The 25,289-nt window shown below is 52.4% G+C and overlaps 7 protein-coding genes across 7 annotated transcripts; 3 read left to right on the forward strand and 4 right to left on the reverse strand.

The window, feature by feature from the left end:
* Nucleotides 1-100: 100 nt before the first annotated feature.
* IUM83_01799 (Vacuolar protein sorting-associated protein) lies at nucleotides 101-2,314 on the reverse strand (the record flags this gene model as incomplete). Its single annotated transcript, XM_067925679.1, has 1 exon — nucleotides 101-2,314. The coding sequence occupies one exon, from the start codon at nucleotides 2,312-2,314 to the stop codon at nucleotides 101-103; it is 2,214 nt and encodes a 737-aa protein (XP_067800720.1).
* A 220-nt stretch (nucleotides 2,315-2,534) lies between these two features.
* Nucleotides 2,535-4,777, reverse strand: IUM83_01800 (Histone acetyltransferase; the record flags this gene model as incomplete). Its single annotated transcript, XM_067925680.1, has 5 exons — nucleotides 2,535-2,595; nucleotides 2,666-2,935; nucleotides 3,012-3,057; nucleotides 3,157-3,265; nucleotides 3,344-4,777. 5 exons carry the CDS (start codon nucleotides 4,775-4,777, stop codon nucleotides 2,535-2,537), a joined length of 1,920 nt encoding a protein of 639 aa, XP_067800769.1.
* An 867-nt stretch (nucleotides 4,778-5,644) lies between these two features.
* IUM83_01801 (uncharacterized protein) lies at nucleotides 5,645-5,854 on the forward strand (the record flags this gene model as incomplete). The annotated part of the gene is made up of 1 exon (XM_067925681.1): nucleotides 5,645-5,854. One exon carries the CDS (start codon nucleotides 5,645-5,647, stop codon nucleotides 5,852-5,854), a length of 210 nt encoding a protein of 69 aa, XP_067800768.1.
* A 335-nt stretch (nucleotides 5,855-6,189) lies between these two features.
* On the reverse strand, nucleotides 6,190-7,664 carry IUM83_01802 (transcription factor Dp-1; the record flags this gene model as incomplete). Its single annotated transcript, XM_067925682.1, has 5 exons — nucleotides 6,190-6,597; nucleotides 6,659-6,802; nucleotides 6,867-7,026; nucleotides 7,110-7,380; nucleotides 7,466-7,664. 5 exons carry the CDS (start codon nucleotides 7,662-7,664, stop codon nucleotides 6,190-6,192), a joined length of 1,182 nt encoding a protein of 393 aa, XP_067800771.1.
* Nucleotides 7,665-7,986: 322 nt separating this feature from the next.
* IUM83_01803 (mago nashi-like protein) lies at nucleotides 7,987-8,896 on the forward strand (the record flags this gene model as incomplete). Its single annotated transcript, XM_067925683.1, has 6 exons — nucleotides 7,987-8,021; nucleotides 8,113-8,231; nucleotides 8,326-8,389; nucleotides 8,475-8,562; nucleotides 8,652-8,777; nucleotides 8,879-8,896. The coding sequence occupies 6 exons, from the start codon at nucleotides 7,987-7,989 to the stop codon at nucleotides 8,894-8,896; spliced, it is 450 nt and encodes a 149-aa protein (XP_067800770.1).
* A 537-nt stretch (nucleotides 8,897-9,433) lies between these two features.
* On the forward strand, nucleotides 9,434-10,375 carry IUM83_01804 (putative Rab5 family GTPase; the record flags this gene model as incomplete). Its single annotated transcript, XM_067925684.1, has 4 exons — nucleotides 9,434-9,560; nucleotides 9,717-9,794; nucleotides 9,904-9,980; nucleotides 10,064-10,375. 4 exons carry the CDS (start codon nucleotides 9,434-9,436, stop codon nucleotides 10,373-10,375), a joined length of 594 nt encoding a protein of 197 aa, XP_067800939.1.
* A 545-nt stretch (nucleotides 10,376-10,920) lies between these two features.
* IUM83_01805 (ORM1-like protein) lies at nucleotides 10,921-11,556 on the reverse strand (the record flags this gene model as incomplete). The annotated part of the gene is made up of 2 exons (XM_067925685.1): nucleotides 10,921-11,232; nucleotides 11,395-11,556. 2 exons carry the CDS (start codon nucleotides 11,554-11,556, stop codon nucleotides 10,921-10,923), a joined length of 474 nt encoding a protein of 157 aa, XP_067800765.1.
* Between the last annotated feature and the right edge of the window lie 13,733 nt (nucleotides 11,557-25,289).

The raw sequence follows: 25,289 nt of genomic DNA on the forward strand, positions 1-25,289 counted from the left end.
ACTGGGCTGAATTCTGCATCGTCACTGTTGCGCAGAAAAATCGCGGAATTAAATGAATACAACAACCAACTTTCTTCTTATCTCTGTGCTACCTCGCAAGCTAAAATGATCTGCTATACTTTTTGATCTCGTACAGGATCTCCTGCGTCGTAACAATTTCCGCGTTAAACGGTGGCGGTCGTTGGTAGCTCCGCTTGACGATCTCCACGAATCGCGTGTAGTAGAGCAGCAACTGTGTCAGCACTTGCTTGAGGATCTCCATGCCGTTACGGAAGTTTGCGAAATATGTCATAACATTGCTGTTCATCTTCTCAATCCCAGATTTCCAAGTTGCAGCAAACTCGCGCACAATCTTTTCTATCTGTGCCGTATCAACTTGCTGGCTTCCGGCTGAAGCTGCCCCGCTCGCTCCTTTGCCTAGTGTGACTTGCTCGTGTTGGCGGACAAACTGGATGAGCTTCGCGTAGTATGCCAAGAGTTCTTCCTCCACAAACCTTTCGCGCTGCCCAGCGAGGAGCTCTTCGAACTTTGACGTCTCCTCCGAAATCACGCGTCGCTCCTCGAAATGAGTGAGCACAAGGTCGTAGTTATTAATGAGGAACACACACTTGTCTTTCGTATTGGAGTGTTGTTCGGACAGGCGAGTCAGCAAGCTAAGGATCTCGTCACGCATAACAGTCAAATTACTGAGAACCATGTCACCAGCGCCATTTTCGTGCATCTGGGCGCTTGAGATAGCTGAATCGTCACCACCAGGCTTGGACGACTGGTTTTGCTGCGTGTAGAGACTCAAGCTGAGAATGGAAGAAGCAAATTCCGCATATCTCCGAATCACAAAGTGAGGGTGAAGGTCAATGGGTCCCAGCTTCTTCACCTTGGCATTCTTAACACTCATCAAATTGAGATCGAAGACAGCCTTGAACCGCGGCCACAACAGCAGCGCCACGCGATCAAAATACGCATCCAAACACGGAATGCGGCGCTTTTCCATCACCAATCTCTGCGCATATGTAAGCCTGATCATGAGAAGCAGTCCGATGGCGTCGTAACACGTGAAGAGGTAGTTTTCCATGTTCTCGAGGCACAGGGACAGCGTCTTGGCAAAAACACGGAGGAAGAGATCGCGGCTGCGGAACACATTTTCTTGCTGGTTACTGGGCTTGAAAAACTCGATCAAAAACAAATACTCCGAGGTCGCCGAGTCCATCAAATGCTGTTGCACGTTGCGAAAAACAGCCTCGTACGACAACTTCAGACCTTCTTGCTGCGCCACATGCAGGATCAGTGGTGGCGCCGACGCCGTCTCCAAAATCTTCTCGCGTTCCGTGACAGAAAAGGTGTCGTTCCGTTTGCTCAAGTTCACGCGGGAGCTAAATATCCCCTTCAGCGACTGCTCGTCCACCACAATAACATCCGTTCGCGCAGCCACTTCCTCATGAAACTTCATCAGCCCAGTATGGTACGACCGGAAGACATTCACGAGCGTCTTGCTCATCGCCTCCGCATACACCTCCCGGAACTCCTCCTCCACTTCCGGCGCATTATCCGCCAAGAACGTCACCAGATACTTCATCGGCAGCAGCGTGTTCTGCTGCACCATCTGAACGTTGGTCTTGGGTTTCTTGACCTCGTTCATCTTGGCCAGCAGGAACTCCCTGATCCGCGCGATTGCGCGAGCCTTCAGCTTCTTCAGCTGGGCCTCCACATCTGCAAACGCCGCAGTCTGCGACGGCACCAGGTCGAAACTAGAGCCCGACGGGTCCGGATCGCTCAGCGAGGCGTACCGTAGCTTCCCGTTGAGCGTCACAAGGGCGTGGAGGTAGGCCTCGTTGACCTCCCCCTCGTCGATGGTCTTCACCAGGGACGGAGCCACCGCCACCTGGTCCAGGTACGTCTGCAGCTTCTCCTCCGTCTCGCGGCGGTTCTTGAGCTTGACGTTCATGCCGATGGACTCGTCCTGCAGGTGGCGGATCTCGTCGCTGATGCCGCCCAGGTCGGCCTGGAAGCCCAGCAGCATCTCCTGCATCTTGGCCAGCAGGTTGTCGCAGTCCTGCACCTCGTCGTGCAGCTCCACGATGTCCGCGGACTTCATCACGTACTGCGCCACGGACGCCGCCTCGGCCTCGCGCAGCTCCTGCTCGATCTGCTGCGCGTACTCGCGCAGGTCCACGCCCTGGGACAGCGCCTCCTTGATCACGCCGTCCTGTTGGAACAGCTCCAGGTAGTCGTCCAGCTCGTCGAAGTCGATGTCGTCCAGGTTCACGCCGGCGCCTGCGGCGGCGTCGGCCTCGGCACCCTCGCTGCGCCTCGCCATGGATCTCCGATGGAAAATCCAAACGTGAGCTTGGATTTTTGGCCGTTAAATAACACATCCGTTAACTTGGACGTTAAGTGGCTTTATCGGGGTGTATTTGTCTTTTCCCGTACTTAAGTAAAAAAAAATGACAAAAAAGATAACCACGGTTGAAGTGCATCTCGTTCGTTCACTAGAGCAGAGGGCTATACAATTCTTCTACGGACGAAGAGAGCAGTGCCTACTTGTGATCCCTGATCTGAATTCGAGACTGGATGAACTCGCGCAGATCCACGGCGGCCCTATAAGTATAGATAATAGTGAGCGCCTCGTTGTGGTTCGAAGCAACGCGGCTAGCATGCAGATACGTACTTGTAGTAGTTGGTGTCGGGCGTGTTGTAGGTCGTGCAGTTGTCGCACATCTTGTCCAGGTCCGCCTTGAACGCAGCTTTGGAGATGTAGGTGCCGCTATCGATGCGCTTGCTGATGAGCTGCAGATCTATAGGCTCCTTGATGTGGTCCAGGTAGTCTACCACGACGGAGGTGTCCACGGGCTCGTGGAACGGCCACGCACTGCGGTGGTTTGACACCGCCTTCAACAGCTGCGAGAGCTGCGACTTCAGACTGCCTTGATCACGAGTTCTGCGCAAACAGAAATGGGAAACAAGATCATCAGGTACTTGTAGGCACACACTGGAGTAAGAACTAGACCACGCACCCGATACGGTTGTTTCGAATCGTTGCCTGAGACCATCCGGCTTCCTCTGTAAAAATAAATAAGATGGTAGGTGTCAGCGACGCTGTTGTCTACTTAGGGGTACATATCAACGAATACACAATAAATCCGTGAAATAAACACTTACTGACGCCGGCGACTATGTAGATATCCATCAACCTGCCCTCTGCAAACGTCGTTAGGCCGGGATACACAGTCTGAGATCGAGAGCGTTCTTTAATCTTCTTTTGGATCGCCTGTACACACGATACGAATCGGCATCAGCGCAACCATACTTTGAGTTACAATTTTGAATGGCACAAGCATCGGCGTACCTCGCGCTGCATGTGAATCATCGACGTGATCCTTAAATAGTTGATCTGGGTGTGAATAGTGCACTCCATCAGGGTTCCGCCGTCGTAGTCCTTGATGTAGCCATACCAGTTAGGTCGAGCCATCGATACACTCTTGGTAAATCCCTGCTTCTTGAAGTAGCCTATAGCGTAGTTGTCGGCGTACGTAAGAAAGTGCGTGATGTTCTTGGTCTTGACATACTCCTTGAGATGATTCATCAATCGAGTACCGTATCCTTTCACCTGGTCTGAGGCGTTAATGGCGCAGAATGCAATTTCTGCAAAGTGATTCTTTTCAAAGGGACGGTAGCAGATACCACCAATCACATGAGTGCCGTTCTTGAGAATAAGCATTGACCGGTGATTCTTGTCGAAAACTAACCGAACAATGTACTCCTTTGGCATCTTGGGAAGCTGCTTCGCGAAAATGTTCTTCAGCGTGGTAAGCTGGATCATGTGCTCATCTGTGCCATCATTTGTGATAACATCGAACTTCAGCCGGCCGCTATCCTCTTCCATCTTTGCCATGTCATCGCGGGAAAGCATCACGGATGGCACAGTTCCATCCGCAACGGCAGATTCCGCAACCTTCGCATCAGCTGCATCCACCTTTTGCTTCTTTGCAGCAGGTTCCGTTGGCGCAGCGACACCATTGACTCCGTTAGCAGCTTCAGCTGCAGAATCTTTCACCGGTTCCTTGCGCTTGGGGCTGGACGCTTTATCCTCCGAGTCGTTGGTATTTGAACCTGCATCACCGTTAGCATCAGCTTTAACCGGCGTGGCTGCTGGTTGTGCAGGCGACGCTGCTTCTGGCGCCTTCTTGGGCGATTCTAAAGCTGCCGCACTCGCATCCTCCTTCGCCTCACCAGCTTCAGCGTTCTCACTCGTCCCCTTTTCAGCAGTCATAGCCGCCTGTTCAGCAGCTGCATCATCGCGCTCACTCGTAGATCCCTCCGCGTTGCCCTCCTTCATCTCCACATCCTCGGCTTTAGCGCTCTCCTTGGCTTCGGCCTGGTCATCAGCTGCAGGCTCGTCTTCCTCCGTCTTCGTCTCGTTCTCCTCCACCTTCATCTCCACGTCGGACAACTGCGTCTTCTGCTCTTCGGCCACTGCAGGCGCTGCCTTCTCCTCCGCCATCTCCACATTGTCGCCCTCCTGCTTCTCGCTGGCCGCCTCCTCCGGCTTGGAGTCCGCCTCCACCTCCTTCATCTCCACATCTCCCTGTTGCCCAGAGGCCGCCGCTTCTGTCGAGGCTGCAGTTGCTGGAGGCATCACGGCGTCCTCCTCCTGCTGCTGCGTGGCCTCGCTGCCGTGCGCTGACTCCTCTGTGCTCTGGCTTGAGTTTCCGCTGGCGCCGACAACCTCGTCGGATGCAGCAGCAAGCGGCGCGTCCTTGTCCGTAGGCTCCGAGGCCATAGCTCCGCTTTGACTGATGCTGGGGCAGATTCGTCGTGTGCTGGGCGAAAGTGGCGGGAGACTCGTGTACACCATCAGTACATGAATATGGTGTAGTGGACATATATTGAAGCGGAAAGATTGCTGCAAAGGCAAGTTGCAGTTGCACTGCAACTTACCACTCGGACCTCCCGAGGAAACGTCTTCACTACCACTGGCCCCATTACATGCAGCGTCCGCGGGTGATATTTGCAGGATGTTTCGCAGCTACGAAAGCAGATGCGATGGCGTAGCTAAGCTACATGTCTGATTCTCGACTAGCTCTGTCTCAGTGCAAGCAGCGCAAGTCGGAACCTACCTGTGGATACAGCAGCACTGCCGTTTCAGCAAACCAGTCCAGAGTTCCGTCTGCCTTCGCGCCATCTACAGCCCATACTTATCACCACAATGCGACCAAGATTTTTCTGTTGTCTTCTTTTTGCGAGCGCCAGCTGCAGGCCTAAAACATCACTGCCTCTAGTTGAAGTTTTAGGTGCGATTAGTGCAGTAGCTGCAACCATGCAGTCAACACGTTGGTTTGCCCCTCGAAACCCCCCAACAACACGCCGTTCGGAGTAAAACGCCGCTGTGCTTACGGCGAGATTCAAATCTTCGTCGTTGCACGGTTTGGTCTTCAATTTGAACTTGCTTTTACTATGCCGCGGCAGGGTATAAATTTTCTCACACTTTGAAGTTCCCGCCACCTGCTGCCGATATTCCAGAGATTCGCTGCCTTCACATCGAGAAAAGCAAGCAAACCGCCACATCGCAACGGCAAAGCAAGACTAGACGACCGGGCTACCCAGCGCTCTCAAGCAGGCAACGACGACACACCACCTGAGAACCGCCATGCTGGACTCGCTGCTGCACCGCTTCTTCGCCCCCGGCGCCAAGGCCACCGACAAGCCCGGCGACAAGCCCGGCGAGCAGGTGTCCCAGGAGACGGCGTTCACGCGCGAGGCCGACGTGGAAGGCTGGGTCTTCCTCGCGGAGGAGAGGCACTCGGAGCCAGGCTCCAAGCCGCGCAGCTACGCCGACGTGGTGGCGGGCCGGACATGAAGAACAAGCTGCGCGAGAACCCAACCCGTAACGTAATTCAAGCCCAGCACGACTGAGAACCCTCGCACACTGAACCGCTCAGACGAGAGACTTCGGGTGCACCATTGCAAGACGCAGGACCCAGGTGACGAGGGCTCCTCCATCACAGAAATAAGAGCGCGCTCAAGACGCGGATACACATTTTCTCCTCTTTGCTACCGTAGACGCTGCCGCGAGACAAATAACAATTGAATCCAATCTCAAGTGGTGCCGATGGACTTCGCCACGGACACTCGATCCCTATTCGTACGCATACTAAACTACCTACCTGTACCTATTTGCTAGGCCCGCGCTGCTTACTCCTCGCTCTTCATCTCGCACTCGGCCGGAAGGTACGATAGCAGCTTGTCGGGGACCATCTGCTTGAGCTCGGTGTATGGCGCCTTGTGCAAATTCAGCTTCTGCAGGATATCTGCGTCGTCGTGGATTTCGAACGGCGCGCTGAAGTTGAAGAAGATGTCCTGACGATCTTCCGACATCTCGCACTGGATCACGGTATCCTTGCTAGTGTTCACCGCGATGAATGGGAGGAACACTCGGCCTTCGTCGCGAACAATAGTGGCGGCTGTGGGGTTATCGCTTTCCTTGCGCTTGCGCTCGGCGTTTCGCTTCAATAGGTTCTTCATGGCAACCTGCTGCACCAGGAGGTCCTGCAGGTGCTGCTTCTTCTGCTCTACGCTCTTCATGCGCTCATTTCGCTCAGCCTGCATTACACAAGACGCATAAGTATGCGATTACGATGGCACAAACGAGAGGCAGACAAACCAGAAGCATTTCCGTGTCGTGCTGCATATTTGAAGGCAGCCCTTTCCATCGGATCTCCTTGCGCTCTTTCGATATGATGTCCATGGCCATCAAAACGTTTAGCGCATCGTACACTCGCCGACGGATATTTTTCTCATCATAGACCTGAACACACACCAGCACTGATGAGCGTTTGCAACTTCACACTTTTCCTTCAACGCCAGCATACCGCATCGTTTGGACGCATCGTGACAAACTCGCGCACGAGCTCATCAGCCACTTCATTGTAGGACGTGACGTGCTTTTCCTCCACCTTTTGGCAGACCTTCATACTGAAATGACGCAAGCCCTTGTTGATCTTCAGGTATTTCCTCTTCTTTCCCGGCGACCTGCACAAATCGAAGGAAACGTCAACATAAGCACCAACCTCCTCGGTTCCCGGTGCAAGCTACAAGGAACGACATGCACGCACGGGCTGGTAAATGACGGGCTTGGAAGTGGTGTCGGAATCGACGATGGCTTCTTGCCGGCCCCAGATTTAACAGGAGTGCTTGCAGCCGAAGCAGGCGTCGCCGGATGCTGCGATTCGACAAGAGCACCATTTCGCAGTAGCCCTGCTTCTGTGGCCATCTTTTCCAGCCCTTGTGTCTTCATCATGTTCACGAAGTCGTCATGGAGACTAGTGGCCGTGATCGACGCGCTGGCTGTATCAACGCCAAAGGGCGTGGTCTCTACTTTGATCTCTAGGTTTCAGCACACAACAGCGTACGTGGCGTTAAGCCTGCAACACAATGGCCCCGCCAAGTTTGAAGAAAGCAGCGAACCCACCTCGTGGGACGTCCTCCTTCTCCTCCAGGTCCATCTCCGTCAGCTTCTTGAGCTCTCGACGCGTCGCCCGCTTGGTGGCGCCATTACTCGCAGCCCCAACGCGCTTCTTCCCTGCAACTTTTGCCGGCGCCTTTGGATTACTCGTCCGCCCGGCCGGAGACTGCAAGCCGTCGGGCAGTGGAGTTCCTTCCGCAGACATGAGCTCTCGGTGTTACTGGTGACTCGCTTTCTCGGCTACGATATAGACTGCACCGCTTTTTTTTGCTCTGTAAGATAGTACACGCGAAATGTCAATACACTATTGCGCTCAGCTAGCAGCACGAGGCGGCCTCGTCGCGGGAGGACACACGGCAGCACTCACCAGCGCCGCGACGTTCTGGTGGGGGATTCAATTGTATCGACATCAATGAAGTTGATAATGGACGATGATCATTGGTTGAAATTATCCGCCTTCATATGCCATTCATTGGCTGATATTGGACGCAGCCTTTTACATCAGCAAAGAGGCAGGAAGCGAGAGGATGCCCCGCGACGACGACTTCTACGTGCGCTACTAGTGCGTGCAGGAGGCGGATATGCATTGAAGCGTGTTGACGTGCTGGTAGCTGACATATTCTGCCCTTTAATCCCTTTTCCGCGCCCTGCAGCGTCGGCCACCGCGGCAAGTTCGGCCATGAGTTCATGGAGTTCGAGTTCCGCGCGGACGGGAAGCTCCGTTACGCCAACAACTCCAACTACAAGAAGGACTCGATGATCCGCAAAGAAGGTGGGCCCCTACTTTGAATACATCGAGTAGGTGGTGGTGCCGTAGCTATTCGTGCAAAGACTAATGTGGCGCTGGTTTGTATTGCTTCGTGAAGTGACGGTGTCCCAGTCGGTCATCGACGAGGTCAAGCGGATCATTAGCGATAGCGAAATCACAAAGTACGTGGTGGAATTGTTTGTCGACGGCTGGAGAACACTGAAGGGCATAATGCTCATGTGTTACCGTGCTGCTGTAACCCTACAGAGAAGACGACAAGGAGTGGCCCGAGCCGGACCGCGTCGGACGGCAGGAGCTGGAGGTCGTGCTGGGCGACGACCACATTTCCTTCACGGTGCGTCTCTTCAAAGCGATACAATGGATACATGTGTGCGGCCCTCTGATGGATGTGATGGTTTTCCTCTTTCGAAAAAATCGGTGCAGTGTGCGAAAATCGGCTCGCTTCTGGACGTGCAGGACAGCAAGGATCCGGAGGGTCTGCGCGTGCTGTACTACCTGGTGCAGGACCTCAAGTGTCTGGTGTTTTCGCTCATCACGCTGCACTTCAAGGTAGGTTGGGTCTTATCGTTTGCTCTGCTGCAGCCATATGAGCCGCCGAGTTTCTCGCAGCTGGTTTCTCACGTCGCGCTTTCGCTGCCTGCTTCGTTCAGATCAAGCCCATTCCGTAGGACGACTGCGGTGGACCAACTCAGCGATCCCAAACAGCCTATACGCGCCAGCATAATGCGAGCGCCAGACTCATTGCACCAATACAGCCAGACATTTTTGTGTTCGCTATGGCTCCTCCTTGTCCTCCGTAGTGGTTGAAGCCATGTGTACCAGTCGGCTGGTACCGGGGTTGATTACCTCCGGAATCCAGTGCGTATTAGATGTGGCAGGTCCGAATTTCTCCCATCTCAGCTTCGGGCGGGGGTGGGGGATTCCCATACAAAGACGCCGTCAGTACCGCGTGTGCGAGAAAAAGAAACAAAGCGAGAAGGAAGCAGGAGGCGACTCCCAGTCTTCACCCGCGCAGCCAAGCCACGCCCCAGCCAGCCAACCAGCCGCAGAGCCGGCAGGACGCAGCGCGCCACAGCGAGTCATCTAGCAGCGTCGATCGTCGACGAGTCGAGCGAGCGAGCGAGCGAGAAGGAGTATCCCGAGGGTTCTTCGAGCCAGCCGAGCAAGCAAGCAAGCGCTTTTATTAAGGAGAAGGAGCCACCAGGATGTCTCAGGGCAAGACGTGCCATTTCAAGCTGGTGCTGCTGGGCGACACAGCCGTGGGCAAGTCCTGTCTGGTCGTGCGGTTCGTGCGCGACGAGTTCTTCGAGTTCCAGGAGCCCACCATTGGAGGTAGGTCGCGGTGTCGCTCTCGCTAGAGCGGGATCCTGTGCCGGACGCTGTGTGGAAGACTTGTGTGTGGCTGCACTAATGCTGCTGTGGGGGTGCAGTTTCCTAACGGCGTTTATTGTTGCTCTTCTCCTCGTGCGTCGGTTGATGATATTGTAGCTGCTTTTCTTACACAGACAGTCGGTCTCGAGGACGGATTGACGGTCAAGTTTGAGATCTGGGATACCGCAGGACAGGGTGGGTCTTCCTTCGCCTTGTTGCCGCGCAAACCCTTGCTCCTGTCGGTGAGGCTGGGTGAGTGAGAATTTTGCGCTAACATTATTGCTACGTTTCTCGTCGAGCGCAGAGCGATACCGCAGTTTGGCGCCGATGTACTACCGTGGAGCTGCGGCGGCTATCGTCGTGTACGACGTGACCAACAAGGTACGGAGTGAGCTGGTGGTCTTCCTGCAGTGAGTGGGCAACTGTCGCAGAGCCTTGCTGATGGTTGTCGATTGTGCTTTTAGGACTCGTTCACCGGTGCCAAGTCCTGGGTCAAGGAGCTGCAGCGCCGCGGAGACCCCAATGTGGTTATTGCTCTTGCTGGTAACAAGGCCGATCTCGAGGCCCGCCGCAAGGTGGAGTTCGAAGAGGCGCACCAGTACGCGGAGGACAACGACATCCTGCACATGGAGACTTCTGCAAAGACCGCAGTGAACGTGAAGGATCTATTCGTTGCCATTGCCAAGCGGCTGCCTAAGAACCCACCTCAGCCGGAGCGCGAGGCGTTCCCTATCACCCCGCCCCAGGCGTCCAAGTCGAAGAGCGGATGCTGCTAGAGCCCTCACAGCTAACTACTGACTATTGGATCCTGCAGCTTTTAACGTCAATGCGATCGCCATTCATCGTGACCGATCGAGATCCTTCGTTCCGACCGCAGTTCACTTGGACGCGTGGGTGGAGAATGAGAGAAGAAAAAGAAAGCTACCACTGCGTGTCAGGCGGAAGAGCGACGGTAGATGTAATGTGAGCTGTGTGGTTTTGGATAAGTACAGCCGCTCTAAGGATTTTTTTCATGACCAAGCTTGTTTCCGTTTCTGCAAAACTTTATCATCACGGCAAAAGACAACGAGATCATAACAATCTTGTTTAATGGCCGCCACTGCGAGCACACAGCAACGCAGCAAGGCATACGTAGCAAATCAAACTTCAAGAGGACGCCAGTTCAGTCCGTCCTCTAGCTAAATCGATCACGCTGTCCGTGGCGCTGACTCACAAACGAATTGGGGTCGTCGCTGCTGACGTGGCGCCGCCTCGGTGCACAAGGCAGCAGCTCGTGCTGCGCTCCTCGCGTGCTGCCTGGCCGTGAGACACGCTCGCTCGCTTAGTTCTTCTTGTGGTCGTCGATGCCAACCGTGGAGTTGATGCCGAAGATCCGCACGCGGTCGAGCTCCGGCAGCTTGGCCAGGATGAGCGTCGCCCAGATGGGGAAATTGATGAGCAGGTGGCGCGTGTCGTAGTCCGTGGCGACCGAGGCGGCCAGGAACAGGAAGGTGGGGATCATCATGAGGAACTTCTTCGTGTTGGTCCACGGGTGGCCCTGGTCGATCTGCTCGTAGAACGTGAGCTCGCGGTAGTCGCCCATCGAGTTGTCATCGGGCGAGCCCTTGATCCAGTGCATGATGCCGAATGAGACCTGCAGCAGGAGCAATCATATCAGTACAGCGACAGCTTCATCTAACGCAATGCAAGAGCAGTGCAGCGCAGCGCAGCGCAGGGCTCCCCCTGTGGGCTCAGAAGGATACCAGCCCTCGCCTCCTGCTGCGCTGCTGACTCGAGAGAGACCAGGCAAACGTACCACGCCGTGGATGACGTTGACCGCCGTGAGCGCGTCGCCGTGTGTGGGGAAGACGATGGGCATCGCCATGTACAGCGAGGCCAGCAGCAGGATGTAGAAGGTCCAGAAGCCGCGCGAGTCCATCCAGTTGACGTTCTTGTTGGTGTCCACGTGGGCCGTCATGGTGGTCGCTCGCTTGCGTCGGTGCTGTGTGTGGGGAGGTGTGTCCGGGGTGCGCGATCCAGGTAGCGCTGCTTGCTGCTCGAGGCTTGGAGCTGCTTCTCTTGTGTTTCGTTTCTTTCGACGGGTTTGTCACCCAAGACGGTTCCGAGCGCGCTGATTGGCCCGCTGGGTTGCGAACCTACCGTAACGCATGCGCCATGCAGGATATCAGTCCACACGGCTAGGTAATCAGATGCGCCACGCCCGAAGCTTCTAGACGCTCGGGCTCGTGGTGAAGGCACGCAGCCGGTTAGTAGCGCGATTACGTGCTGCTAGCAGGGGTATCCTTTGCTGGGGGCGTTGTCCTCCGTGCGCTTCGCAGCCCAATCGCGGTCTGCCACCTCGGACGCTTTTTTCGCCAATCAGCACGCTCCGACGTAAGCAGCGCTGATTGGATGCCACAGAGACTGCTTCAACGGCAACTATCGAGTAGCACGTTTGGAGATAGGGGCGGCCATGGTATTCCGCCCCCGCCAGTAACTAAGTTGCATATTTGACATGCTAGCACTCGTCCAATCCGTTAGTGCGATAGGAGGTAGCTACCTGGTTCGGGTCGCAGCCGCGAATTTGCACTCCTGCACGCCCCTTTCGATAAGAGGGATCCCGAAAAATAAATATTCAAAACAATATATTAATATTTATCAATGAAATAATCTATTTTATCAAATAGTAATTCTCTATCATATTTTATTTTGATATACAGCGAAAACTAATATAATATTTTGTGATTTCCTGGTAGCCAACAGTTGTGGACAGGTAAACCCTTGAGCGCAGTCCCATAAGCCTTAAACGCAGGTTACGGGGGACCGCGGACGAGGGTGGCGTTGTCACCTTGTGAGTCCCTGTCGGTGTCGTTTATCTTCGGGGGGGGGGGGGGGGGGGGGGGGGGGGCTGAATCGGTCACCGGGTGAGTTGTTTGGTGATTTGGAGGCCTTAACCAGTCGGGCGTCACTGACTTGAACGCACTTTCCAAATGGTCGGGAGGTCGAAGCAGTGCAGGAACCAGGGTTGCTACCACGAGTTAGAACCCCAGAATATACACCCTTCCAGATAACCAATACAAATACAGAGTTATACACAAACAAATAGCCGCCACTTATTCTTAGACCCTCGGGCGGTGGGCCGCACGCCAGTCAACTATCGACGTTCCAGGCACTGGTCAACCTGAAACAATCTTCCTTCACGCGCGCCGCTCTCCGAAGAGAGATATACACAAACCAAATACAATCGCTCCTTGCACGCAGTCGATCAAACTATTCCCGGGGGTGACTGCTAACTAACCACCCGAGATAACCTTGTGAACATGAAATGGGTAACCACTCTTACCTACACGCAGTGGGTCCAACTGGGATATGGAATACGCGGATCACTTAGGCGCCGGAGCCACCGATCCCCACGTAACTGGACTTGAGTGTGTGGGGAGCTCCGCGCTGACCTTGTCCTTGGTGATCAGCGGACCCGATTCCTGGCTGGCACTTGCTTCCACTTGCGCAAAAGGGGGGTAAAACGAACTCTCTGTTTGTTATCTGCTAGATTCTCGCTAGGGGTATGTAAAGGTATCCTTCTTTGGTGTTATTCTATGTTCATCGTCGTGCGTCTGGCGAAAAGCTTGCCTTGATTATACTTGGGGTAGTTGTCTTGACTTGAATATACCAACCGTTTTTGCCTTGACTTGATTATATCCATCTCGGCTTGATTATACCGGCCAGCTGTTGACGTCGACACTTCTGGGCTGGATCTTGCACAACTGCAAGGTGCGTATGACTGGCTTCTCGGGGGCCTCGTACACAACTGCGGGCAAGGTTTCACATACTTTATACTGAGTTTCATAGTCAGCCGTCCTTCAACGAAAGTGTATCCGAGATCTGCGTTCAGGGGTAACTTCCACTCAGGGGCTCTGTCTTGCCTGAGGCTCTGCGGTCAAAGGTAGGATGACTCCACTCTGTAGCGTGACGCTTGTCTGGGCTTGTCTCGTGTGGCCAGCGGTCTGGGCACTGTGTACTTGTCTTCACGGGAATCTCTGGGCTCCGGGCGCACGAAATCTGTGTGCATTCAAACCTAGGCGAGGCGGGACACCATACATGATACGTTCGTGGAGGCGTTTTCGACGTTCATCTTTGTGTCAACTCGCTTAAGGACGGGGGCGGCTTGGACGGAGATCCTCGCTCAGGGTTTCTCGTCTCAACGCGGTCTTCCAAGCCTAAAGGGCCCATGCTATGTTTCTTCGCACTTCGTTCCGCGGAACACAGTCGGATTCCGGTTCTGCGCTTGTCGCACGGTGCACAGCCGGGCCCGGGGACAATCCCAGCCAATCAGAATGGCGGATTTAGCCACGTCAGCGACCGGGCCAGTAAGCAATTGGTGGCTTTCGGGGAAACCCTTTTCAGCCTCGTGCTAAAGAACCTTGATTATCTTTGATCATAATCACTCAAAGTGGCGGAACTGGCTATCGTTAGAAAAGGTAGAAAGGCTTGCGTGTGTCTACATCAATTACGGTACAGCAAACAAAAAAAGAGATTGATCTCGCACGTCTTCAGGTTTGTCCTGAAAGGGTAGATGAAGATTATTAAATTTACAGGCGTCTAACAGTGTCTCCACAATAGCCGTGTCTCACTTGCTGTGATGTACGTTAGATACGGAATCTACATGGCGTCGGTGTAGCTCTGGATACAGTCGCGCTCGGCCTCGTTCACCTGCCCGAGCTGGGTATCGCCATAGGTTCTTGAGCGAACGGTTTCTGAGCACAGCATCTACCGCAAGCGCCCACCTCGACCCTGCTTGGTCCGCAAAGCTCCGATATGGCTTCAGTAAAGGCCGCCGGCGTCTTTTGGCTCACGAAACCCGTTTCTCTGTTCATGATAGATGTCGGATAACCACCAGAGCCCGCAGCCACAACCGGGTACCTCAGGCCACGGCCTCAACGGTGACGGTATCAAAGTGCTCGCGGTCGGTTGTGTACAGGATAGCGTGGGCTTTGCGCAGCAGCTCGAGCTTACCGGGGTTTGAAACAGCGTACGGAACTCCACGTGGCAGCCAAGACCATGTTTCGCAGTCTTATTCAGTAGCTCAACTAGGTGTTCTTTGTTCTCGGTGCTGAGCAGGTCACATCCTCCAGCGACAATAAAATTGGGACGTTGAAATTCATCACGCAGTAGACAACGGCTCATCTCAACGAGGGCTTCAATGACCAGAGCGATGTTGTCTTTGTGCACCAAGCGGTTTAGCTACACTAACACCCTTCGTACTCGCTCTACGTCCCTTCTCGCAGTAGTATTGAACGCCTTGGGTCCCATGGACAGGTACAGCACGCCCAACTTCTTGTCGTGCAAGCGCGGGAACACCTCCAGGTTGGCTCCGGGCGGGACATTGATGTTGACCACAATGACGACCTAGGCCGCGGTCGTGATCCCCTCCGGAAAGTCCACCAGCACGCGATACAGGCGCTTACAAGATGAGCTGGACCGGATGCCCAGCAGCTTGGCCCGGGATTGGCCGTAAGACAGCACGGGTTCACACACGTGCTGACGTAGAGCAGCGCGATACACAGCGTGTCGATGCGGGCTCCAAAATCAGAGAATAGCCGCGAGGGTAGACCTTGATCTCAGATCACTCAACCAGAATCTGAGATCAGATCTCAGGTCCCAGGCTGGTTGAAGCGAGTGTTCCTCACTCTTGCAATCTCCTGTCTTGGTTTTTCCTAAGGCTACGCTGTGGACCCAGACTTGCGTCGGCCACACCATCTGCCTTCGAACTCGAACATTCCCAGTTACCCCAAAGCTTGCTCCTCGCTTGGAAGGCCCTTGTGCGCATGTGTGAAGTTCGCTGTGTTCCGTTTTCTTGAATATAAACATGTCCACTCCACACACACTTAGTCCACCTCTCTTCTCAGGCCCTTGGACTCTGGGTCTTAACAACCTCCTCCTTGCTCAGCGACTCCGGCCCCGAGTCGCTTCCAGTCACAAAACTTCCTCCGGCGGCTCAGACGGAGAGCCACACAACGGTCTTCGCTCGCCCCTCAGACCAGAGTGGCCCCGAGAGTTGGCTCGGCTTGAGCCTGTCTTGATCCAGGGTTCTCGCTCTGCACCCTGGGACTTCCGCGCACCACGCCTTGATGTAGGCGAAACGGTGAAGCTGGGAACCACTATCCCAGACTATTCGCGCCACACGGATTCGCCAGCAGCCCTGGAAACCACTATCCCAGGTGCTGCTCTGCCTGAAACCTCAGGGCGAATCACCTTCCGTCCGAAAACACGAAATACGACACTGGGCATACAAGCACCCCAGTACGTAGCAATATGAAAAAACCCCACCGCTGCCACTCAGTAGGAATAGCAACTGAGTTGGTATGTGGAGCTGAATTTGGTCGGATGATCTCTTTGGACCCTGCGGAAGCACCACCTGCGTCTTTGGGGGCAAATCGAACTCTGATTGAATTTAACACATGTAAAAACTAACACTTATCAAGTGATGGAGCAATTTCCCTCTGGGTACACCTTGAGCAATGGTGAGATGTAAACCTTCAAATACTGACTTGGGCAACTCTTCGTGCTGGGTAGATCATTGTATCCACCACGACCGAGATCAAGCCAGCCACGTAGACGTCCACGACGATGCCAATTGGTCACTGCGGGTGAGGCATTTATACCCACAAAGGGGGTGCCTAAGTGTGGTACGGCTGATATGAAGTGAATGAATGAAACTTTCAAGTCGACTTTTCCCAGACCCCTCTGAGCCAACTCGCTCAGACCCTAGACTTCGCCCAGATCTCAGACTCTCGGCTGAGACTCCATAGACTCCTTGGCCAAAGCGGGAGCTGGCCCAGACTCCGGGATCCCTACTTCCAGCTCAGATTCAGCACTCTCAGCCCAGACTACATGATCACAGCGAACGCTGGGCTCAGATCCCGGGTGGTCAAAGTCAAGCACCCCGGGTCTCGGCTGCGTGCCGGCTTAGCTCAGATTCTGAGCGGAATACGCCCAAGACGCAGACCTAGCCGGGACATTTCACCAGGAGCGAGCCAGTCCACTTGAAGTCCGGCGTAGTCGAAGCCGACTGGCGGGTTCGGAATTTTCCTGCTAACCTCGCCACAGACTGCACTAGACCCATAACTCCATAATTAGCGAGGGCGCGAGATATACAAGCGTCGAGTGATCCAGGTGTCATCTTTGGCATTTGTGAATTCAATGCATCCCTCGCAGATGCGCAAACGATAGTCCAAGAGCGTTTACAGAAAGCGTCAGCTTCTGAAGTTGTTGTTCAGTTTGATTTTCAAGTACTACATGAGGAGGGATACCCATTGACCGGATACGATCGTTCGGTGCTGCTAAACTACTTACGCTATTGTTCACGGCCTCCACCTCGCTCGCATGCTCCGACTGGGGGCTATTGGCAGTCTCCATTCTGCTGAGTGGGATCCACTAGTATATTACATAACTATTTCGACTAGGTACGAGCATAAGAAACGTATACAAATTCTGGCTACGTACAGTGCACGCCGAAATTATAGCACTCGAAAAATCAAGTTTAACCAATCGTTGCGTTTTTGACGTCAAACCGGTGCATGTGATTCGTCTAAAATCGACAGAAAATATATGCAGAAAACAGAATTAGAAAAGCTGTCAACGTCTTTTTTTCTTTTTTTGCAATGGATGGAAAACCGATTGTGGGTTGGGTCAAAATTATAGTCGCACTTGGTAAGCTATCGGTAAGATAGGCAACAAACTCTTGGAAAGCTGTTACGAAGGTAACAAATGAGCTAAATCGATTTAATAGCTAGTGTGACGTCTATTGTAGCACCCAGACAAACGAGAACTAACTAGGATGACAAAATTCGGTGGAGACACGTACTATCTTGATTTAGTATAAAAACGAGGTTTTTGAAAGGGTTGTAGAATCCTAGAATTGTTAGTTGAAGTTGACAGCCTTATAGTATCTTGTATCTTTGTAGGAGTCTGTTAAACGTTCTAGTGCTGTCGGTTTTGCTCAATTGGTCAACAGATGCCAGAATACTCGGGCGATTTTTCCGGCTTATTGCATATCCTTTACACTTGCTGTTTGTACATGTATTAAACATAACTGTCAAGACCTGTCATGACTTCCAATGGAATTTTAGACCCTGTAGTGTGTGGCGAGGCGGGTGAGCGCCTTTTGCCGCCCAGGTGTATAGCACGTAGTCACGGGGCTGCCCTTCCGGAGAAAATACTCCTCCTTCCGGATTTCCCAATGGGGTCAGACCTCGGAAGCAGCACTGGTGCCGCAAAGAACGAGGTTGGCGTGTGATCTTGTGAATCCCTGCAGGTGTCGTTTACCTTCGGTGGGACGGAATTCACCGGTTGAGTTGTTTTCACTATGAAGAGGCCAGGAGTGTAGAGCGCTTACGTTACTGCAAACAGTAAGTCTCCACGACAGGGGGTGAAATCACAGGTAAGCCTTCCTAGACAACCAAAAATACAGAGAGTTAATATGCAAATATACAGCCGCTCCCTATTCTTTTGGACCCTTGAGCGGGGGGGGGGGGGGGGGGGGGTCCGTACACCAGTCTACTTGAGTTTCTTCCGGATCACTGGTCAAATCCGGAAGCGCCCTTCACTCACGACCACCAGCTCCCACAAGGAGATAATTAACTCCAAGCAAAAGACGTTGAGAAAGTTGAACTCCAAAAGGGGGACAACCTTCAGTCAAACAATATACAGTCCTAGCACAAAGTAGTCAATCGATTGGATCCAGGGGTGACTACACACAACCTCCTAGAAACGCAGTTAATATGAAATATGCGGCTTCCAGAAGGAGAACCAACAACTGGAATATGAAATAGGACAGGTCACTTCAGGAGCTCGTCGCCCGATCACCGCCTAACTTGGTCTTAGCCTTTGGGAGAGTTCCACGGCGGAAATCGCGGTCACGACAGGCCGCGCAGCTTAGGGCAGCCGGCAGGGTTGGTTCATCCGGGCAAGGCTTGTTCCTCTCACTGCTTGACAGCACCACTTCGCCCCTAAGGACTCCGCAGCACTTGCGCTCTTGTTGGCAAATTGAACTCTCTGATTATATAGTCTGTTACGCGTGTTTACCTACAATCTCTCCGGAAGCAGACATTTTATCTTGAATTCACTATGGTCGGGCATGGCGTAATCACATCGCACGTCGAGCGGGTCATGGAACGGGCAGGAATCTGGTCGGTGCATAACATATCATGGTCGGTCGTCTTGGTCGGTCGTTAACATCTTGGATGGACTATACTTGATACTTGGAAGGGCTTTCTGGGTACATCTCCGGACTTTCTGGGTTCAAATCAGGCGGCGACTGGTCGCATGTGGTCGCTCCGTCGGGAGATCGGCATCGGCGTTCGGAGTTTTCTTCGTCTGGAGTCGTGAAACTGGGGATTCTGGAGATGACTTGGGTTCAGTATGCTCCATCATCGAGCGTTCTCGGGCAGCCTCATTCCGCACTTCACCTCCACCGGCTTGGGCTCTCAGCTTGTGTGTGCCCCTGCTCTCCGCCATGGCTGACGATCTCCAGCGTCGCATGTTTTTTTCCGGACCCATCGCAGGCAGGGTTACCGGATAGGCGCTTGGGCAATTTCTGAGGAGCCGCTTCGCGTCAAGTGTGTAGCTGGGTAAATATTTGATTACGCATTAAAACAAAATCGATTATTTCTTCTTGCGAATGATATCCGACTTGCCCTCGATATATTCCTATTATATTTTGATTTTGATTTTTATCTGTCAAAGGCAGTTGCACGCGGGGGGAGCGCTGCATCCACCCCTGAACGTGGTATCGATCATCTGCGTGGTCGATGGTCGGTAGATACGACCGTCTCTCCTAGCCTACTCAATATCTAATGTCATGCATGCGCGAGTTGCTAATCGAGACTAACTGGATATATAGCGGGTTTTCGTTGTCATAGCTGGTCCGGAGCGTGAACAGCATGCTACATCGGCATGTCGAGTCCGGATAAGGGACCGCGTTGCTGATCACCAGACTGGTCACCAGACACACCGAGTTTGCATCTGCTTGACGAAGGGATCGTTGGTGGTGCCAGGCCATCGATCGGCGGCGAAGTGCTCCAGTGTGCCGATCTAATGCGGTGTCCGTGACTGAAGTTTTTGTGCATGTAATGTTCTGCTCGTCTTGACCTGCGTGTTGATTGTCGTCCATAGCTCGGTGTGGTCACTCGGCTCCATTGCTACGACATTTTCTTCACATGTATTGACCCAATGCGTTCGGTTTGCTGGCCAAATGGCTTGTAATATTGCGTCATGTAGTTGTGCTGTTCTTTTGGACATGTGAGACAGCGACCGTGGCCACGTCCTGGCTCCTACGGACGCTGAGGGTCACATTCTCCGCTCGATCGGAGCTTCGTTAATGGACCCGTGACGGCGGCGGATCCACCCTCGGTTGATCGCGAGGCCCTCATCAACCATACCAGATGTGCTATCATTTGTCCACGATATCAGGTTTGCTCGATCATCATGATATGCCCCCCCCTGTACTCGGAGCATAGCAATTCCGTTGTGGTCCTAGTAGTTATACTTTGCGACCAAACGCGCGAAAATGTAATGTGCTTTTCGTGCATAATGGTAAGCTTGACGACCTATCCAGATAGGTCTGGGGTTTCTAGTCGTGAACGCTCTTCGTGAATATGCGTCCATTTGGCGTACGGATAGCTCTGTACGCATTCGAATGCCTTTTGCTGGAATATGGATATACCCGCCAACACCAAGCGATGTAGCTGCTTTGAATCCTTCGGACTCGCCATAACATACAATAAAAAATGCGATTCTGTCATGTATCTTGTTAAAGTGAAAGAACGCTTTTGTTTTGTTTGCCAATTGTCTTTAGGATAGCGGTAAAGTGGCTAATAAAGACAATTGGCAAACAAAACAAAAGCGTTCTTTCACTTTAACAAGATACATGACAGAATCGCATTTTTTACTATGCTATCTTACAGACATGCTCAATCCGAAGCAAAAGCGGAAGCGAGGACGGTTTCCTCGCTTCCGATCCGCTGCTTCCGTTCTTCCTCGCACAAATCCTGCCTCTGTATTAAAGAGAGGGGGCAGTCTCTCTAACTCTAATGGCTCCATACCAGCCATTGGTGTAGTACCGTAGACTGCATCGACACTTGCCTTCGTATACCATACTGACGTAGTTGTTGGCGACGTTTAATCCTTGGCGACAAGGCCAATGGACCAATCACATGTATAGAAATAGACCATATGACAGCTGCTAATTTTAGCTTTGGTTCAGTCTAAATGGTCGGTGCCAGTTATCAACAGCAGCTCTACGGATGGGGAGGCCATGCATCAAGGGAAAACGGAAGCAGATAAAGAAGTACAAGTGGGTAGCAGTAGACTACTGTCATAATAGCATGCTACTAGAGTACTTGTCAGCACGATACACAACCGGCGAAGCTTTGGATCAATTTTACCCAGACTTGGCGGGACGACAGCGTAGGGCCAAACAACAGCTTATAAGCAAGTGGAGAGCTAATAAGGCGACTATTGAGCTGGCCTGTGAGACCGGAAGGGCCAGCCATCTTAACTTACGTGAGCGCGGTGTAGGTACGGTTCTAACCCCGTTAGCCGAGGAAGAAATTGTACAATGGATCAATTGTTTGCGAATGGATGGCGCTCCAGTCTCTCGCACAATGCTCGAGTTGAACGCGAATGAAGTTACTGATGAATGCGACCTCGGCGAAGATCAATTTACTGCAACATCCACTTGGATGAGGTTGTTTATGCGCCGGCATCGACTTTCCCCTCCGTGCACGAACGCGGCAAGGACAAACAACACCAGAGGACGCGATTGAAGCCGCTGAAAAATTCCGAGCGGATGTGCTGCAGACAATCTTCGAGCGTAACTGCGTTCAGGTATTTAACGCCAATCAAACAGGTAATAACCTCTTTGAGTTTGATTGGTACCATATTCCCTAGTGTATTCGCCCATGCTGGCCTTCTTACGGACACTCGTTCTCCAAAACAAGACGACGAGCTGCACGTCGATACGGATCACCTGGTTAAAGAATTAGAGCGCCACAGAATTGCCGAAGAAGAGTTGACGTCCGACGACGACATAGCCAACAACAACTACAGTTGGAGCGATTCCGACTCTGTAGAAGATTGAGATTAATACTATTAGCATTTCAATCTCCCGAATGTTTAATAACGATCATCTAAATAAATCGGATGGAGAGGTTGAATAAATCATAGCAGATCTATACCTAACCCTATCCCTTGTATGTCGCCGACAATTACGAAAGTACGGTACTTAAACTAAATATACCTAATCTTATTATGTCTGACCCGGTGCTCGCGTACCCATCCCGGGAAGCCCAGTCGGTTTCCGTACCACACCTGGCATTACGCGGGCCTGGCGCAGCGCCGGCGCCAAGCCGTCGAGTCCCAGTCTCAACACTCCCACTAAGTGTCGTGAGTAGGCTTAAGAGTTTTCACCCCTATCAGCTCCCTGGGCTTAGCAAACTGTGTTGCCGGTAGTGCCTTTGTCAGAATATCTGCTGTCATGTCCTCCATAGGGCAGTAATGGATATTCAGCCTTCCCTCTTCTACTAGTTCTCTAGTGTACACTTCATACGTCACCGCTCTCGAATTCCCATCAAGAAGGAGACCGTACGTCGACGTCCCTCTCAAGTATTTGAGCACTCTCCTCGCTGTCTCCCAGTGGGTCTTATTGTAACAGGAATTTACTCAATTCGCTTACTGCATTCGCAATGTCTGGTCTTGTTCCTCTTACCAGATGTTGCAATGATCCGACTAGCCCTCTAAAGGCTATATGAACATGGACATTTTTGGCGGAGACGCCGCCAATTTGCAGAGATTTTCACTGAAAGTTTGCGCCTTAGAAGCGTTTTTTCCGAGCGTTTGATTGGCGCACGTTTCCGCACCCAATTATGCGTCAGTAAAAGTTCAGACATTTTTTTTCAAAAACGGTGTGCGACACACAATATGAACATAGATTAAAGGCCCGGGGAAGATTCGTATTAAACGTTCCTACGCCACTCTACCACGTTGCTAATAGGAAATATATCCTCCATGGTTTGTTAGCACCTTAATACAACGTTTTCGCATCGATAGCACCAATCCTTCCAACGTTTCAGGGGACACCAGGTCCCATGCCTTCAAAATTGCCTTCTTCAGCTCCTCCACCGAGTTGTACTGGCGTCCTCTAGCGTAAACGTGCTGTGTCATGATCCCCCAGACGTTTTCGATTGGATTGAGGTCTGGAGACAGCGCAGGCCAGTCCAAAACGCGCAGATTTTGGCCTTGAAGCCACTCCATCGTGACGAGGGACTTGTGGCACGAGGCGTTATCCTGCTGAAATATTTGCGTCTCCTTGTCAATCAGCGGTTGCAAATGCGTCTGCAGCGTTGCGATGTACTTGGCGGAGTCTTGGCGACCGATTAGAACCTTCAGTTGAGTCTTCTTCCCTCCCACAAAGCCGCCCCAAACCATGACAGATCCACCACCGGTATGGCGACGGACATTGAGCGGCTCAGGGCGGCGTGTGTCCACCCACTGGTAGCGCATGCCGTCAGGATCATCCAAGTTCCACTTCTTTTCGTCACTAAAGACGACATGGCACCACTCCAGGTCGTCCATCATCCCCATCTCTTCAGCCCACTTGACTCGAGCGTCGCGGTGGTGCTTGGAGAGCATAGGACCAGCCTTAATCTTCTTGTAGGAGAGCCAATCGATGTTCTTGATGACGCGCTGAACCGTACGCACGCTGCAGCTCAATTGAAGCTTGTCCTTGACCTTGGCCGCAGAGAGTTTGTGGACCGACACTGCCCTGGCAATCCCTCGCTTCTCGCGCTCGGTCACCGACGGCGGAGTCCCGGTACGTTTCTTCGGCTGAGCTCTTGCAGATGACTTGGTAGCCTTTTGGCACGCACCCAGGGATCGCTTGAGGCTTTCAGCGATCGTCCGGAGGGGCACCCCAGCAGCTGAAAGCGATCGAATCGTTTCTCGCTCTTCGTCGGTTAATATCTTGCCTCTTGCCATCCTGATGAAATTGGAAATGTGGCTATGCGTTTTAAAGGGCGCAGAGACCATAAAAAACGTATTTATAACGCGAATTGAGTGGCTGAGAGAAAACTTACGCATTCTTACGGTGACCTGTAATCTATGTTCATATTGTGTGTCGCACACCGTTTTTGAAAAAAATGTCTGAACTTTTACTGACGCATAATTGGGTGCGGAAACGTGCGCCAATCAAACGCTCGAAAAAAACGCTTCTAAGGCACAAACTTTCAGTGAAAATCTCTGCAAATTGGCGGCGCCTTCGCCAAAAATGTCCATGTGGATATAGCCTGGTGCGCACTGTATTTCCTAAGCTGACATCTCCGTTTCTGCTACGAGCTCTACTCCTCTGAGCTACGGTGTATTCACTGCTGTATAATGCCCCATATTGAACTTTTTCAGTTGTCCATCAATGTATTTGTGCTGTGAGATTGTCATGGTTCAGTTGTTTCTGTTCCTTCTAACCTCCATCTTCAACATGTAGTGGATGTCTCCTAGGTCTTTCATCTTAAATCTCCCCGAAAGATCCTGTTTGAGTTTGTTGATCAGTTCCATATCCTTTGACAAGGTCGTGAGATCGTTCACATATACCACTACAATGATCCAACTCTCTCCCACGTTTTGGGAATAGGTGCAGTATTCTTTATTGCATCAGACAAAACCGAGGTTGGTGTGGAGTACCTTGTACCAAATCTTAGGTGCTTGCTTCAGCCCATATATCCTTTTCTTGAGCTCACGGACCAAATCCTCATGACCTGCCAACTTGAACCTCGGTGGTTGGTGCATATACACCCGCTGTTCACCCTTCATTGACGCATTGAGAAAGGCTGTACTCACATCAATTTTGGTGAATATGGCAATCTAGGATTGTTCCATTTGCCAGTACAAGACGACGCGATTCGAATCGTGCCACTGGCGCATAGGCATCGTCACAGTTGCACCATACTCCTGGTGGTCTTCTTGTGCCACTACACCTTTGCCCGTCCAAGTCCGCGGTAGTGTAAAGCAATATGGAATGGGAGCCACAATTTAGACATTAAATTTTCAAATAAATAACCTAAAATTTTGGCTTGTACTCCAAAGTAGATTTATCCCACAGTTAAGTCCCGTACGCCATGGGCTCGCTGCGGAAGGCGGCCGCCACGGACAGCGCACAGTGGCGAGCCATTTTATTGACCAGGCGAAGATCCATGCATGACATCGCTTGATCGGCTGCCTTCTCGAGTAGCTGCATTCGCAGCCCGGTCTTCTGACCGTATGGAACGTTCATCATCTCATTGTGGCTGAGCGCAAGGTAAGCCTTAGTGCGTGCTTTCAAGGCGCTGCAGCCGCCTGCCAACGGTAGGTAATCAAAGCCTATTAGAGCACATAGAGTATAAGATGTAAAATATGTTTACGTACCTTCAATGGGATTGTACATTGGCGAGTAGGGACCCAGCCGTACCAGCACCAGATCACATCGACCGCGGGCGAGATTCTCGGCCTGATTGTGGACAGGTGCGTTGTCTAAGACAACCACTATATTTTTCCCACGAAGTGATCCTTGTACACATCGTGCTGCTTGACAGCATCATAGATGGAGTCCACAAAGCAAGCATTCACCTCCATCTTGATGCTTCCACGCCTTTTCTCATAATGCACTAGCCCAACCTCAGGCTC

The sequence above is a fragment of the Phytophthora cinnamomi genome (genome assembly GCF_018691715.1).
Source record: "Phytophthora cinnamomi strain GKB4 chromosome Unknown Contig0, whole genome shotgun sequence".
In the NCBI taxonomy this organism is placed as follows: Eukaryota; Oomycota; class Peronosporomycetes; order Peronosporales; family Peronosporaceae; genus Phytophthora; species Phytophthora cinnamomi.